Source organism: Catharus ustulatus, chromosome 20 (assembly GCF_009819885.2).
Source record: "Catharus ustulatus isolate bCatUst1 chromosome 20, bCatUst1.pri.v2, whole genome shotgun sequence".
Lineage (NCBI taxonomy): Eukaryota > Metazoa > Chordata > Aves > Passeriformes > Turdidae > Catharus > Catharus ustulatus.
Window position 1 is genome coordinate 1023643 of NC_046240.1, and position 15117 is coordinate 1038759.

At 44.7% G+C, this 15117-nt stretch overlaps 1 protein-coding gene across 4 annotated transcripts in view; it reads left to right on the forward strand.

Moving 5' to 3' along the window:
* The window catches only part of MYH10 (myosin heavy chain 10), an 86449-nt gene that overhangs the window by 41213 nt on the left and 30119 nt on the right, over positions 1 to 15117 (forward strand). For 2 of the 4 annotated variants that reach the window (XM_033077072.1, XM_033077074.2), the window contains exons 6-11: positions 3177 to 3206; positions 6883 to 6975; positions 9006 to 9069; positions 10819 to 10917; positions 11804 to 11947; positions 12272 to 12367. In XM_033077072.1, the coding sequence (XP_032932963.1) occupies positions 3177 to 3206; positions 6883 to 6975; positions 9006 to 9069; positions 10819 to 10917; positions 11804 to 11947; positions 12272 to 12367 (526 nt within the window). The remainder of the gene's footprint in view (positions 1 to 3176; positions 3207 to 6882; positions 6976 to 9005; positions 9070 to 10818; positions 10918 to 11803; positions 11948 to 12271; positions 12368 to 15117) is intronic. The other 2 variants (XM_033077073.1, XM_033077075.2) reach the window with 1 other exon arrangement.

Below are 15117 nucleotides of genomic sequence, written 5' to 3' on the forward strand. Positions count from 1 at the left end.
TTTCTGGGCAGGTTTTGAGTTATGGACATTCTTGGCTTTGCCACTGTGCAACCTTGAACAAACCCACTGTTTTTTCAATTTCTACAGAAGCAAAATTGCCAACAGGTTTTTGGACAGAAGGGAATTGTGCAGGTTTGCACCAAGTATTTCTAGATATACTGTTGACAACTTGGAATACCTCAGGCTGAAAGACACTTCTGGAAGCCTCTTGTCCAGACACCTTTCAAAATGTGCCTTTCTTCAAAGTGAGATTGCATTGCCCAAGCCCCAGAAAAGCTGAGATTTGAAAATTGTGAGGGATGGGGATGATGCAACTTGTCAGGGAGAAGGCACAGGAAAGAAAGGGGAAAGCTGGGATGTGAACCAAAAGAACAGGGAGTGTCCTAAATAAAAGTCTTGGATTGTGCCCCTCATTCAATGCAGCACCCCAGTGAGCACTGGATTTGCCATATATCCATGAAAAATGCAGAATGTTTGTCACCAAACTAATTTTGTAAATATAAATGAGTCTCCCTTGTTCTACAACAATTAGTTTTTGGTTATATATTGGAAACAAAGAATGTCTAACCCTCAGAGGTGTTGCTGGAAAGGTAGGAAGTGTCAGAATGGGGGTTATAGAAGCAGCCCTAATTTGGTCCTGTTTGCATATTCATTAGAAAGCTGTAGAGGGCTGGTGGTGATCCACAATCTGTAGAACCTGTCATTGCCCTGTGCACAAGAAGATGCTAAATAGGCTTGTTAAATTAATCCATGGCTTGCTGTCTGTCTGTACCCATCCTGTTACAGATAATTATCAGTGACATGTGCATTTCTGAGCCTGTTTGAATGTCTCATTGATTATTTCTTTAAACGAAGCAATTTGTATGCTAAGCCTAAGGTTAACTTTGACTTGCTGTAAAAATAGAACAAAGCAAAGGAGCCCCAGTCTGACACCTCAGAGCAGCACTGATGTCACAGGGGCTCACCAGGTGCCTTCTCCAGCTGGTGGGGAATATGTTCAGCTTCTGTGGGGAGCTCTGCCCATCCCCTGCACAACCTGGCATGGTTGGCATCCAGCTGCTGTCCATGAGGCTTTTCTATCCCAAAATCCCTCTTTGCTTAGAGCTGACACAGTCCTGCACAGCCCTCAGCACATCAGCCTTGGAAATGGAGTCAATAACACAGGGGCTGGAATTTCAGGCTGCACAGTGATGATTCCTGCTTTCTGAGTGTTGGAATCCATGGCCCCAGTGTCTCATTTCCTGTGGAATCCCAAGATGTTGTCTTGGGCGCTGCACTCGGAAGTGTGGGGAGGAGGTGGTGGTGGCAGGAGTGTACAAGAGAAACTTCAGTGATTGTGGGGTTTGGCAGAGCCAGGTGAGACTGCAGCAGTCCCTGAAATTGGGAATAGAGGTTGAGCTGTCCAGAGCAGAGCAGTGAGGGGAGGGAGAGGTGCTTGGCACTGTGTTGTAACAAACAAGAGCTGAGGGTGGAGGTAAGCCTTGCATGGTGTCAAGTCTCCATCAGATGAAACCTTTAAATCAAATGCAGATCACAGAATCCCAGCATGGCTGGGGTTGGAATGGATGCTAAAGATTATCCAGTTCCAGCTCCCCTTCCACTGTCCCAGGCTGCTCCAAGCCCCAATGTCCAGCCTGGCCTTGGACACTCCCAGGATCCAGGGGCAGCCACAGCTGCTCTGGGCACCCTGTGCCAGGGCCTGCCCACCCTCCCAGGAACAATCCTTCCCAATATCCCACCTAACCCTGCTCTTCTTCAGCTTCTTCAGCCATTCCCTGTGTCCTGTTCCTCCATCCCTTGTCCCAGTCCTTCTCCAGCTCTCCTGGAGCCCCTTTAGGCCCTGGAAGGGGTTTTAAGGTTTCCCCAGAGTGTTCTCACCTCAAACTGCCTCTATGTTCACTAAACTCAGCTTTCATGTTGGTGCTATTTTAGACTTTGGAACTCATTACTGATAGTTTCAGGTTAATGATTGTGTTCAGTGGCTGCGTTTGCCTTGGTAGCTGAAAGACTAAATTGCTTAAATTGTTTTATTAATTCCTAAAGAAACAGAATTAGTTTTTGAAGGACAGGGTCTCAGGTAGGCTCACCTGGGTTTCCCAAATGGGCTTTAACTGCCCTCATTTAAACACAGAGAAGTTAAATCTGTGCCTGATTGTGTTCAGTTCTGTTTCTAGTAGGGCAAGAATGAACACCAAAGAGTGCAATTCATCTTTTCTAAATATAAACAAATGAAACTGAATTCTGAAGTGTTCCTGTCCTTCCCCCTGATTCCAGGAGGGGCAGTTCTTTTCTTGGCAGGTAGAGTGCAGCTTTGAAAATTTACATTATTTACCTGACCAAACCAAGCCTGGGCCAGCTGCACAGACCTCTGTCAAAATCTGCCATTCTGCACTAATAAAATAAGAATCATAGAAAGAGGGAGTACATTTGGCTTGGTATAAAAATCTCTTGTTGTGTGTGTTTCTTCACTATAGTTTGCCTCAGGCTCTCAGATACGAAGCTTAAGATTATTAAACTCACATACTGAGCCAAAGAAGAAAGAATGGAATTGGAAATTCCTGCTGAAGCTGTGCACATTTGAATTTTGAAGGGTTTTTACTTTACTTTATTACCTTCACGATTCCTTTGTCCTTCTTGCTGGCAAAATTTCCAGTGTAAGGTTGTGCTGCTGCTCGTGGTGATGCTTGAAAGAAAGAAGCAGAGGTCTTGTCTTGAATGTGGGTTTGCATTTCTGAAATATTTGTAGTACAGTGCAAAACCAACCCCCTGACTGCTTTGTGTGGCTTCCCTTGTGTCGTCCCAGAACCTCTGTGAGTGTTGCAGGACAGTGCTCATCTCCATCCCAGCCACCTCACAGTGCCCAAGGCTGGGCGGAAAGGGACTTGATGTTGGGCTTAATTTTGAAAGCAGTGCCCAAATAATGCAACTGCTGCCCTTTCCCTCGCTGCTCAAGGGCCATCTGTCATCTTGGGTTTAATTAGTCCTTGCATAAACACAGGGTGCAGTGTTTTGCACATGCCAATAACTTCTGTTCTCAAATGAATTTGGGCAGTTTCTGTGAGACTTTCTGTGAAGTGAGTGTGTGGTTAAACATGCTGACAGTGCTAATTTGGGATGTGACATGCAGCTGGAATGCCTGCTTGCTAACTTATCATTTGTTTGTTTGCAATGAACAGCCCGAATCACCCAAACCCGTGAAACACCAGGCAAGTGGTTTTTTTTAATGCTTTTAAAGTTATGTAGGAGAACTGATGTATATTCTTCACTTTGTGCTGGTAATGTGGGAAACCTTGAAGGAGCACACAGCTAATAGAGAATTTTGGAAATATTAACTGACTTTGAGAGAAGGAAGAGTGAGCAGCTCATGAGTTTCTCAGCATTGCAAAGGATTTTAACCACTTTTAAGCCCTGAAATAAAGGTTTGCCCTCTCCCCAGCCACCCTCCTCCAAAACACTGTGTGTATATTAGGTAATGTGCTGTTGAGAGAGTGCAGAACACTTTTTAAATATTAAACAAAGCATTAAATAAAAGATTTGATTAATGGAAGCTACAAAATTCTTTTGATTAAGTGTTTTGTCTGAATATTTTTATAATTTTGCAAATCACCAGTGAAGACTTTGATCTCAAGTGTAAAAGGCTTGGCACAACCAAAAGCCTTCTGAAATCACAAGTGACTTTCTAGGACAAGTGGTGTGAGCAGAGTGAGATCTGCTGCCTAAATTGATCTTGCTCATTTGAGCTCTGGCTGGTTTCACTGCTCAGGTTGGGTGCAGCTGCTGGGCAGATAATGCTGCCATCCCAAGCTCCTGGTCCCCCATCCCTGGGTACAGCAGCAGTCACTCTGTTTGATCCCACTTTACTGGGGGACAGAAGGAATTGCAGTTCTGTAGGTGGAGTTCACCTCAAGGAGGCTTAGGTGGAAGTTGAGGGCAGGACTGTGGAAAGGGATAAATAATTGCTGCCACAAGATAAATGCCCCACTCCAACCCGAGCTGGTAAGTGCTGCTTTTGTACTGGGCATTTAAAATAAAGTGATGCCTTTGTGCTGGGCAGGAGCTTTTAAATGAAGAAAAGCTTTGCCCCAGCTCCTCAGGGTGTAACCAACCACGGAGACTGAAGCAGCTCCCCTGGGTTAGTTTAGCTGGGTGAATTCCCCCCTTGCATTTCTCTGAAGCTGCTTAGTGCAGTGTAACTGTAGTGCAAAGGGAAATAGCAAAGGAACCTTCAAGTGTGATATATTGGAAACAAAAAGCAATCCCTGGACAGCTGTGATGCCTCTGGGAGTGTGTGGTACCCGTTAAACCTCTGCAACCCAACAGTGTGTCTGAGCCCATGGTCTCACTTTCAGAAGCTGCAGACATTCCTAGTGTTTAACTTAATCCTCCCTCCTTGCACACATCAGTCAGTTCTAAGGGTTTTTTACTAAAATATTTGTCAAGTCCAAAAATAGACGGAGTGGTGTTTGGTTTAACCCCCCTTTTGCTTAGAGCTGGTGTGCCAGGGTTGACATAAAACGTTTGTTGGTGAACATTTTAACTGTGTCCGTGGAAAATGCTAATCCCAAGCTGTTGATACTGCATAAGGCATGGAATCATTAACATCTCTGTTTCAATGTCATTTGGAACTCCAGAGTGGATCCCTGTTGTATGTGAGTAGCATGGAGCTTCCCCTGCCTGCCCCAGGCCTCCCCCAAACCCAGTGCTGCTGGTTTTTCTGAAATTGAGACAATAACCTGGCCTTGTCTTCGTGGTGCCTGCATGAACTATTGCATGACCTCACTTCTCCCACAATTCCCATACTGCTTTTTCCAACTTCTGGGGAGATGCCCATGCAGGAGCTGAGCCCAGGGGCCAAACTGACGCTCTGGAGTTCAGTCTTTCACAACACTGAGCTCTTCAGGAAGAGGGTTGGTTTTGTCTGAAAGCAGTCCATGGAGAGAGGAAAACTCCCAAATCAGGAGCCTTTTTTCACAGTGAGGGGTGTGCTTTTCTTGGTGACAGCTGTGACAGGTCTGTGTGTGCAGCAGTGAGTACTGCTGGTTCCCATGGTTTTCACCCACAGCTCAGGATCCACCTGCTTCCTTCAGCTCCTCAGAGGTGGTGGCAAAAACGGCCTTGCAGCCTTCACTCAGAGCATTTGGATAAATGTGCTTCTCCACATTCTCTGCTGGTTTATTCCAGAGGTTCATCCCCCCTCTGCTGCCCTGCAGAGGTTGCTGTGCCCAGCCCAGCCCAGGTGGGGTTGGTGGGACACAGCCCTGCCCATGGAGCAGCCACTGTGCAGCCAGGGCATTTCTTCTCCAAAATATTTTAGAGTTGGACATGTCAGCTGTGCCACACTCCCTCCTTAGCTGGACACTGTGAGGATGGCCAGGATCAGTGAGGAGGGAATGCTCCCCTGGATCTTGGTGTGCCCACAGGAGCTGGCAGAGGCAGGGGGAGGGAAGGTGGGAGCATCCCAGCATCTGAGGCTTTACATGGGAAATTTGGAAAATATCAATTGCAGACAGCACTGAGTGGCTCTAACAGGTTTTCAATTTCTCTCCGGTTGCAGGTATTTTGTCAGTTTAAAAGTGCTTTTAAACTACCACCTTGGCAGCCCTGCCATGGCACTGCTGGGTCTGCTCTGGGCTAAGACTCACATTTATTCCTTCTTTACTTACCCTGAAATTCAAGGAATGTGTAGTCCCAAATGGAATACATTTGGAAGTAAGCAACTTCTGAGCAGATAACTTGAGGTCACATAAAAGAAGGAGCAGCCATTTATTTCCAGGAGTGCTTGAAATATATTTCAATATAAAACTCTTTCAGGTGTTAAGTAGTGAATTTTTTAAAATGCCTGTCTAAGAATTGACCCTGTGTGAAAGCCTTAGTAGACTTAATGCTTCCTGTTCTTTGATGCTTGGTCTGGGGCCTTTATTCATCAAGACTATAAATAATTGGAAAAAGCAGGTTCATGAACACAAACATCAGATTTGGAGACTACATTCCAGACAGCTTCACTTAATTTTTTTTTTCCAAACCATCCTTCAGAGCAAGAAGACAATATATTTTCCTGTGTGCATTTGTGCCTCCTGGGCTCTTGGAAGCAGCACAGACTTTTTTTGTTACCAGACCTCCTCATGGACAGCACTTGTAAAAGCTGTTGTGCAATTTCCTTGAGATAAGAACTTCAAATTCTAAACTCATTGGCCAGAACTTTCAGAAACATTTAACAAATGCATGAAACGTCCTGAGCAGTGCGTCCTGAGCAGTGCTGGCTGGATTGAGCAATTTGAAAACAGTGTTTGTAATTGGTGTTGCTCAGTTCTGCTGTGCTGTTCCGGCCCTCAGGTGTGGCCAGGTCAGAGGTGATGCAATGACATGAGTTTCAGTCTGGCTGACTGAAGGGGAGTTTCACTCATCTGAAAGTAAGTTTGAAAATTGGTATTTTTGAGTTTGAAAATAGGTATTCCGAGATAGCTGTACTGTCAACACAAAGTTTAGACCTAAACCCTTAAATCACTTAAATTGTTTCTTCCCTTAAGCACTCAAGGTCTGTGCCTGATTTCATTAGCCCTAAATGTAAATTTTCTTTTCCATCTTCGGTGACTTTAAACATGCATCAAGTCCTATCTGCTCCCTGCTGTTTGTGTGTGTCTCTGTGTGTGTTCTAATAAAGAAACCCCACCCAGAAAAACACCACCAAAAATCCAGCCATGTTCACCCCTGGATGGAGGAACCTCTACAGATTTGGGAGTGAGGGGAAGGATGAGAATACCTGTGGAGGTGGTGGCACTGCCACAGCCCAGGGAGGTGACTGTCAGGAGAGGCAGAGTACTTGAACCCTGCAGGGATGCTCTGGGATAAATCTGTTTGTTTTTCTGTCTCTGTGGTTTTTAGGGGGAGCTGGAGCGGCAGCTTCTTCAGGCCAACCCCATCCTGGAATCCTTTGGGAATGCAAAGACAGTGAAAAACGACAACTCCTCCCGCTTTGTGAGTGCCTCCTTGTCCCTTGGAGTGTACACCTGACTGCTCTTTGTGGGGAAATCACCTTTTTTAGGTGTTTCACTAATTAGTATCACAAGATTTCTCTGTTCTCTTCCTCCATGAGTCTAGGTTCTCCTATAATGCCTTCTGCATTGCTGGGGTCACTGAAGACACCTCCTCACTGGCTCTTGGCCAAACAGGATTTTATTGTAACTCCAGCCATCCCTGAGCTGACAGCAGTTCATAATCTAACCAATCTAACTGTGCTGGGGAGCTGAGCTGGGGCTTGTGTGCACAAGTGCTACTGGATTCTGTGAAGTGGGCAGGACTCTGGCATCCCCATGGAACTGGCAAAGCCTGCAGCCTTCTTGTCCATAGCTGTGCCTTTATCTGTTGATTGGATTGGACAGAACATCCTGAGTTTCTATAAGAACTTGCATATAAATCCCCATTTAAATTTACTGATTGCCTGCAGGAAAGTCAAAAAGCCCGAGTGTGACTTAGCCCAGGTGTCAGGCACTGCTGTAGCTGCTCCATGTTTTTGTTGGGTCTCTGCCTGCTGTTCACACTGTTTTGGTGGCTGATAACCACTTCTGATGGGTTCCATTGTTTAAAAAATTGTGGTGGAACTCAGGATGAATAAATAGCTTTTTACCACTTCTTAGAACTTCCTTTCCTTTGAAGGAAAAAAAAAAACCAACCATCTCTTATTTCAGGGGGAAGATGTTTTTAGTACAACTTCAAAAGTGTGCAGGAGGTATTAAATCTTTTTGCTTGCGAGAACAGCACTAAAATTTACAGAACAAATGAAAGATTTCTTGTCTGCCTTTGACATTTCAACAGTTGCTTGGATTTATAATGCATGAACTCAACTCCGTGATAAGAACTCTGGAAAACTGTATGACTAAATCCATCAGCTCTTTCAGCTGAGAAGGGAGAGCACAGTTTTGTGGAAATTCAGCTTTTTAAATTTTACAATCCAGTTATTTATAATGTTACCTGATGGTTATAGAAGCTGGGTACAGGATTTATAACATCAACAGGTTTCACTTCACAGTGATTCTACTTTGTTACCTGTCTTGAATCCATCAGAGACTGTACTAATTTAATGAGAATACTTTTTTCCCTAAAAGATGTTAGCATCTGGTTTGTGTTATTTTGAGCTCTGCATTGCCATCATGAACATAATCACTCTGATGGCTCCAGCTCTGTTTTCATAAAGGAGCAAGTATAATTCATTCCAGATGGTCTCATCTCATGCAGAAAAAAATCATCTTTAACAGCCATTTTAAAACCTGACTTAAAAAATCTCTCTCCTCCCACGAAGTGAGAGGTGGTGGTGCTCAGCCATGCAGGCTTGCCAGCCTTCCCCTGCTCCTGATAACCCAGGGAGAACTCAGGGAAGCCCAGTGGCCAATGGATTTCATTTTGTCCCCTTTTTTCTGCTACCAAAGGCAGTTCTCTTGTGTTCCAGGGAATAAATCTCTGGCTTCCACTGGACAGGAGAGTGGCCTTGCTGGATTTATGTGGCAGCACTGAATGCTTCCCTCTGATGTGGTTTTTCCAAAGCCCTGGACTCAGTGCTGTGATGGTGTCAACAGAATTCAGCCCTTAGATGAGCTGAGGAGAGGCCATGGAGAAGTTTTCCTTTTGGGAAAGGAAGGGGAAATCTTTTGTGCCAGGCAGCACCTGAGATTTAGGAGTTGCAGCCCCTTCAGGCGCCTGAAAATGCTGTAGAAATGTGCACACCTGGAATCCCACCTCAGCCAGAGGGTTTGGGAAAAGTGAGGGAAATAAATCTGGGTTCCAAATAAATCTGCACCAGGAGTTCCTCAGTCTCAGGAGTGTGTTTGTGTGCAATTTGCTCCGTTGGAATGATGGCTGGGCCCATGGAAAGGGAAAGGTTTCCTTAGAACTTGGGAAATCCTCAATCCATGAATGCATTTGGATTATGTTTGGTATAGACAGCATTGTCTTAATTAAAAAAAAAAAGTAATTATGAAAAAACCTTCTTTCTTTCTTTCTTTCCTTTGCAGGGCAAATTCATCAGGATTAACTTCGATGTCACTGGTTACATTGTTGGGGCCAACATTGAGACCTGTATCCTTTTTCCTGCCACATCCTTGAAAGTGCAGCTTCCCTGCTTTGTTTTGCTTTTAACCCTGGAATTGATTGGAATGCAGTGAAAGGTTGCCACACTTGGACATTCCTTTGACAGCATCCATCTCTTCCTTTGTTTCAAAATAAGCGATCGAATATCACAGATTCAGCGACTTCCTCGTGCTCAGAAATCCTAAACCCCCAAATTCCACTCCGAAACCTGCAGGGTTTTCAGACTGGCCTTAAACCCAGGGTGTGTTTAAAAGGGAAACCATGTAAAATGTGCTTGTTCTGGGAGCATTTCTGAAAATGCCCCGAAGTCTTCCTAAGGAGGAGCTGAGCCTCTGTGTGGTGCCAGGAGCTCTGCCTGCTCCAGGGACAGAGCTGGGCCACCCCAGCTCTTCTGGGTACCCAGGAAGGTTCAATAACACAAGGTCTTCTATTATAGTTAATTAATTATAATTAATACCAAAGCAAATTCAGTTTTAGCTCTAAGATTGGTCTTTATTTATGAGTATAAAACCAAGTAAAAATATTGGCACTGGAAGCCCTTCCCTGAAGCTGTTTTCTCTTTGCTAAAAATGTATTGTGTAATTTTGAGTTTTCTGGGAGAATAGCAGTGGAGTGGTCATAAAGTGATGAAGCTGGAAGTCTTGGTGAAGAGGATTAAGTGAATATGGATCATAGACAATGCTGTAGTTAAGTTTCCATTTGGTTGCTGTGTTTTGAAACTGCTTGATCTGAAGTGCATTTAATGTTTGGAATTGTCAGAAAATGTGATTTCCCAATAAGGCTGAGAGAGATCTATAGTTATTCAAAATATGCTGCAATGATAAGTGGTTTTTTTTTCATTCACCACAGCACAGGAATGAAGGCAGCTTTTAGGAAAGTCCAGATGAATTGTTTTGCTTTTTGAAAGCTTTGTGAAAACAGGATTTAACTCTTGGGGAATTTCTTCTTTATCACCAGAACTTACCCTTGCCACTGTCATTTCAAATCCCTGTCCTACATTTGCTTTGCAATATGGAATACCAAGAAATAAAAAAAGATTAAATAAGATTACAGCTAATCAGGCACTACCTGCTGCAGAAATTGAATTTGGGAGCTGTTTAAGGGCAGTGTGGATTGTTATGGAAAAATGCAATGCTTGGAAGGAATGGCAAATGCACTTTGGATGATAAAGGACTTCTGAATTCAGCAGCTGCTGCGTTTTTGGGATTAAGAGTTCAGCTATGACCTCAATAGAAGTGATGGAGAAGGATGGGAGCTCCCCCTCACCTAAACTGCAGCTGAGCCATGGCAGACAGGGGAAATGCACATAGCAGGAAATGCAGGGAAATGCAGGGAAATGCAGGGAAAAACAGCCAAGGGATGGGAATGTTGAAACGTCAAGAGTTTGCTGAGATGAAAAGTGAGTTTGTACCAGCTGGGAATCTCTTTCTTAGTCACTAAAAGTTCATATTGGAGCTAGTCCAGTCGCAGAATCCCAGAAGGGTTGGATTGGGAGGGACCTTAAGGCCCATCCTGCCATGGCAGGGACAACTTCCACTGTCCCAGGTGCTCCAAGCCCTGTCCAGCCTGGCCTGGGGCACTGCCAGGGATCCAGAAGCAGCCACAGCTGCCCTGGACATTACTCCTAAAATTCTCTTTGGTCTCAGACTAATCCCACAGCCTGCTTTGGAGCTCTCATTTGCTCTGTAGGTTTTTGAGCACAGATTACAGGTGACCCTTGACTCCAGGTGTTCCCAGACCTGCTGGAGAAATCTCGAGCTGTCCGTCAGGCCAAGGACGAGCGGACGTTCCACATCTTCTATCAGCTCCTGGCTGGAGCAGGAGAGCACCTCAAGTGTAAGCTGGAATTTCCCTCTGAAACCTGTTGGTTGCTGCATTTGTTGTTTTAGTGGGACAGGGTTTGAATTATTCTTTGGTCATGAATGGAGTTGTAAAAGGAGAGGCCAGGTGGCTTTGCTCTGAGATAACGCCTGTGTTTTATCAGAGGTGCTGGGGAGCCACTCTGGCATTTCAAGCCAATGTCTCCTCCATGCCAAAGCCCAGTTTGGGCAGGCTCTGGCTGGGCATCCCTGGACTGGAGCTGCAAAACTCCCAGTTGAAAACAGCCAGCCCTAGTCAGCATAGCAGCCCCATCTCCTCAAGCCTACAGAGAAATGTAACCCAAACTTAATGAAACCCTGGGGCTTTCGTCAAACCATTGCAGTGCTGGGGTGGTTATCTCAACTCTGTTTGGGTTTTTTTCCCCTCCTTGGGAATTTATGATAGGTTGTGATAAGTGAAGGTAATAAAGATACAGACTTCAGAGAACTGATCCACTCCTCCTGTGTGAGATAAGCCTGTGCTCAGCATCTTTGATGTGATCATCAATCCCCAACTCCATTTCTGCCTGGGTCTGTTACCTTTCAGTAGAGATTTTCCTTTTAGGATATTCCAGATGAGGGTTGGAGATGATGCTAGATCTGGGTAGTGTTCTGTGGGCTGGTTTAATGCATTCAAGAGCTCATGGAGGTTGCTACAGAGAGAGAGTCTGAATCTGGCCTCAGCTTGGGAGGTGCACTTGTATTTTTAGGGTTTCAGAAACTGCTGTCCTGGCTTGTAGCCATATCTGAGGAACTGATTTCCTAAAGCAGAGCTGGGGAGTTGAATGAGAACAGAACATGGGTGGGTGTGAACAGCATTTCTGAGCTGATTTTTCTGTCTCTTTCCCTTGCCCCCAACACAGCTGACCTGCTGCTCGAAGGATTTAACAATTACAGATTTTTATCTAATGGCTACATCCCCATCCCTGGGCAACAAGACAAGGATAACTTCCAGGAGACAATGGAGGCCATGCATATCATGGGCTTTTCACATGATGAGATCTTGTGTAAGTTATGGAGGCTCTGGAATTTTCAGAGTGTCCTTTTCTCTTTTACACACACACACACACACACACACACACACTCTGCTAATTTAATATCACCAAATTTAATGTTGCTTCAGTGTCTTTGACAGCCTGAAGAAAATGTTTGCTTAACTCCAACTGGAGTTGAGATCAAACCATTTGCCCAAAAAGTACAGTACAAATTGTATTTCCTCCCTGAACTTCTCCTTGGAATCTGGAAGGAAAGTGACACAAGACACAGAAGAAAAATATGTTCAGCTGAGCCCTCTGCCATGGAACTGATGCACATGTCTCTTGTTCTCACAGCAATGCTGAAGGTGGTGTCCTCAGTGCTGCAGTTTGGAAACATTTCCTTTAAGAAGGAGAGGAACACAGACCAGGCCTCCATGCCAGAGAACACTGGTGAGCTGCCCATGTCTGGAGGGTGTCCCTGCCCTGTGCTGAGTTCTCTGCTGCCCTTTGTCCAGTGCACATCTTGCCAAGCACAGAGCAGTGCTGAGCATCCCTGGGAGTGCTCTGGGCCAAAAAGAGGCCAGACCTGGGCTGATGGCACCAACAGGCAATTCCTGAACCTCTCCCTTCCATCTCCTCCTGCAGACAAATGCAAGTGTCCATCAGGGCAATTTATGCTGTTTGCATTGCTGCTGAGCTTTGAACAAGTATTTTGGTTGTAATCTTGTTTATTGCTCTCTCCAAAGACTTAAGCCCTAGGAAGAAGTTCATGCTTAAATCAGTTTGTTTTCTTTGGTTGCTGAGAGCGGGTTTTTTGCCAATGATAAGAGCCCTGGAGCCAAGCACAACTTCCATGGTGCAGTGGCTGAAGACAGGAATGCTGCATTTAGAACAGACTGATTTCTGGAGTGTCCTGCCAGTGTGGCTGACACTGAATTTATCAGTGCCTATAATGCAATCAGCATTTTGAAGGATCTGTATCTTCCCCCACATTAAAAAAAAAAAAATGCTGCTGAGGCACATTTGAGGTTTTTATTTAAGGATCCAGTACCAGCCTTTGAAATGTTTTCATGGAAAGACAGTTTGGAGAACTGACATCAGAAGGAACCACCATTCCCAGGAGCTGCTGCTCATGGACAGCTCAAGCTCTTGTCTGGGTCTCATTCTGTAACTGTCCCAACTTGCTGAGCACATGGCTCACTTGCAATGCCCAAAATTGTCCTTTCTGACACTGGCTGCTGCCCAGCTGGGGGTTAAAGCTCAGTAGTTCCTCACCTGGCTTTTGGCACTTTTTGTGTTTCAGTGAGGAGAAAAGATGGCTGAGGGGTTAAATTTTTTGGGCTTTCCTGCTGGTTTAGAGAAGCCACCTGGGTCATTGTCCTTGTGGAAAGACAGAGATGCTTTCTGACTATCTTGACTTAGTTGCATTACCATTGGTTTTTAGACATCTATTCTGAATTACAACACTGGTTATAAATATATTGATACTCTTGGATATTTATAGTGCTGGATACAAAATTCTGACTTCTAAAACCAAAAGGATGAAAAGCTCAGTTAAAGCATATTTTTGTCCTCTTATATTTAAAAATTTGGTGATGTGGTCTGTGTTATTGCATCTTTCTGAAAAAGTTGAGTGTAACTGATCTCTCTTTTCTTGTCACATCTCATTGAGGGGGTTTCCCTGCATCCTCTGGAGATATCAGGATGTCCTGATAGGGACTCCTCTTGTTCAGAGCCTGGGTGTGATACAGGTCAGGTATTGTCTCTGTGGATGGGAAGGAGTTTGTGTGGGCAGTGCAGATGGGAACCAATTCAAAGAACATGGGAAGCAAATTCTCCCCTATAGATGGTAAATGTAGATAAACAAATGCTGGGTTCAAGTACAGATATCAGAGAAGCCACAGAGCCTTTGTGGGTTAGGAGGATGGAGATCTGTAGTTGGAGAATCATTTCCTGCTCACCAGATTGGGAAGGAACCTTTCTGCTGAGAGGGCAGAAGTTCAAAGCAATCTCATAAAGTTCATGTTCACCTGATAGGAGTCCTCAGTATTTTGGCTTTAGAATTAATTCAGAATTTTCTGTCCAAAGCCCAGCAGTAATAAAACATGAGTCAGGACAGTCAGGGCTTTCTGCAGTCCCACCTTTGGAATGGCCCTTTCTCATTACAAACAAACAGGAGGTGCCCCTGCCTGTGGCAGGGGTTGGAACTGGTGGTACTTAAGGTCCCTTCTACCACAAACCATCCTGTGATCCTCAGATGAATGATGCTTATTTTAAAGTGCAAGCTGAGATAGTGTGACCTAGTCCTGCCCTTAGATGTGACACTTTGGAAGTGGGATCATTTTCTTCAGAGGAAGCTCAGAAGTGCTGGCTGCAGCCTCCTCCAGTGGCTCAGCAGATGTGGTGCTTAGGATTACGCCTGCTGGGGTTTATTGGCATTATTCTCACCTGAACTGCAGTTTATTACTGGCTGAAAAGGCTGGGACAATGAATTCCATGTCCTGGTTCATGCAAGAAGCTGAGGAGAGGGGGGACCCTCCTTCCTTGCACTGTAATGTTCTTTACAGTATCCAGAGTGTCACTGCACCAAGCTCATAGCTACTTCATATTCTCAAGTTCTTGTTTTATTTGTTTTAAAGATCCTGATAGCACTTTCTACTTGGCCCCCAAGGCTGTGAGTTTTATCTGATGTGCTGGTGCACGTTTTTATACTCAGAGCCCAGAATCTCTCCTGTTTGTAGCTCAGGGGAAGGACTGCTCAGTTTGTGACTCTGATTTCACTGGATGTGTGTCAGGTCATGAACCCTTCTAGTGAACATATGGCCAGACAGAGAATCCCAACATTAAAGAGCAGTAATAACCATTTTAATACTAAAGAAAAAAATAATGCAGCAAATACTTCATATATTTAGTATGAAAATCTGTTTTCCAATACTGATTTGACAAAACAGTTTTTTATTTTCATTTTGACAGTTAAAGAAGCTACCAGATTGTATAGATAAGGGGCCAAGTACTTGCTGGGTGGTATGGAGAGCTTCCTGCTAAAGGGCAACACTGCCCTGGACCTAAAAATACCTTCAGCGTCACTGTCATTTTTAGAAGTGTGGAATCACAACCACCCAACCTCCTGGGCCACGTGTTCAGGGCCAGGGATTGATGCAACAGGAGTCTGTAGGGCTGTTGTGTGTGATGCTGTATTT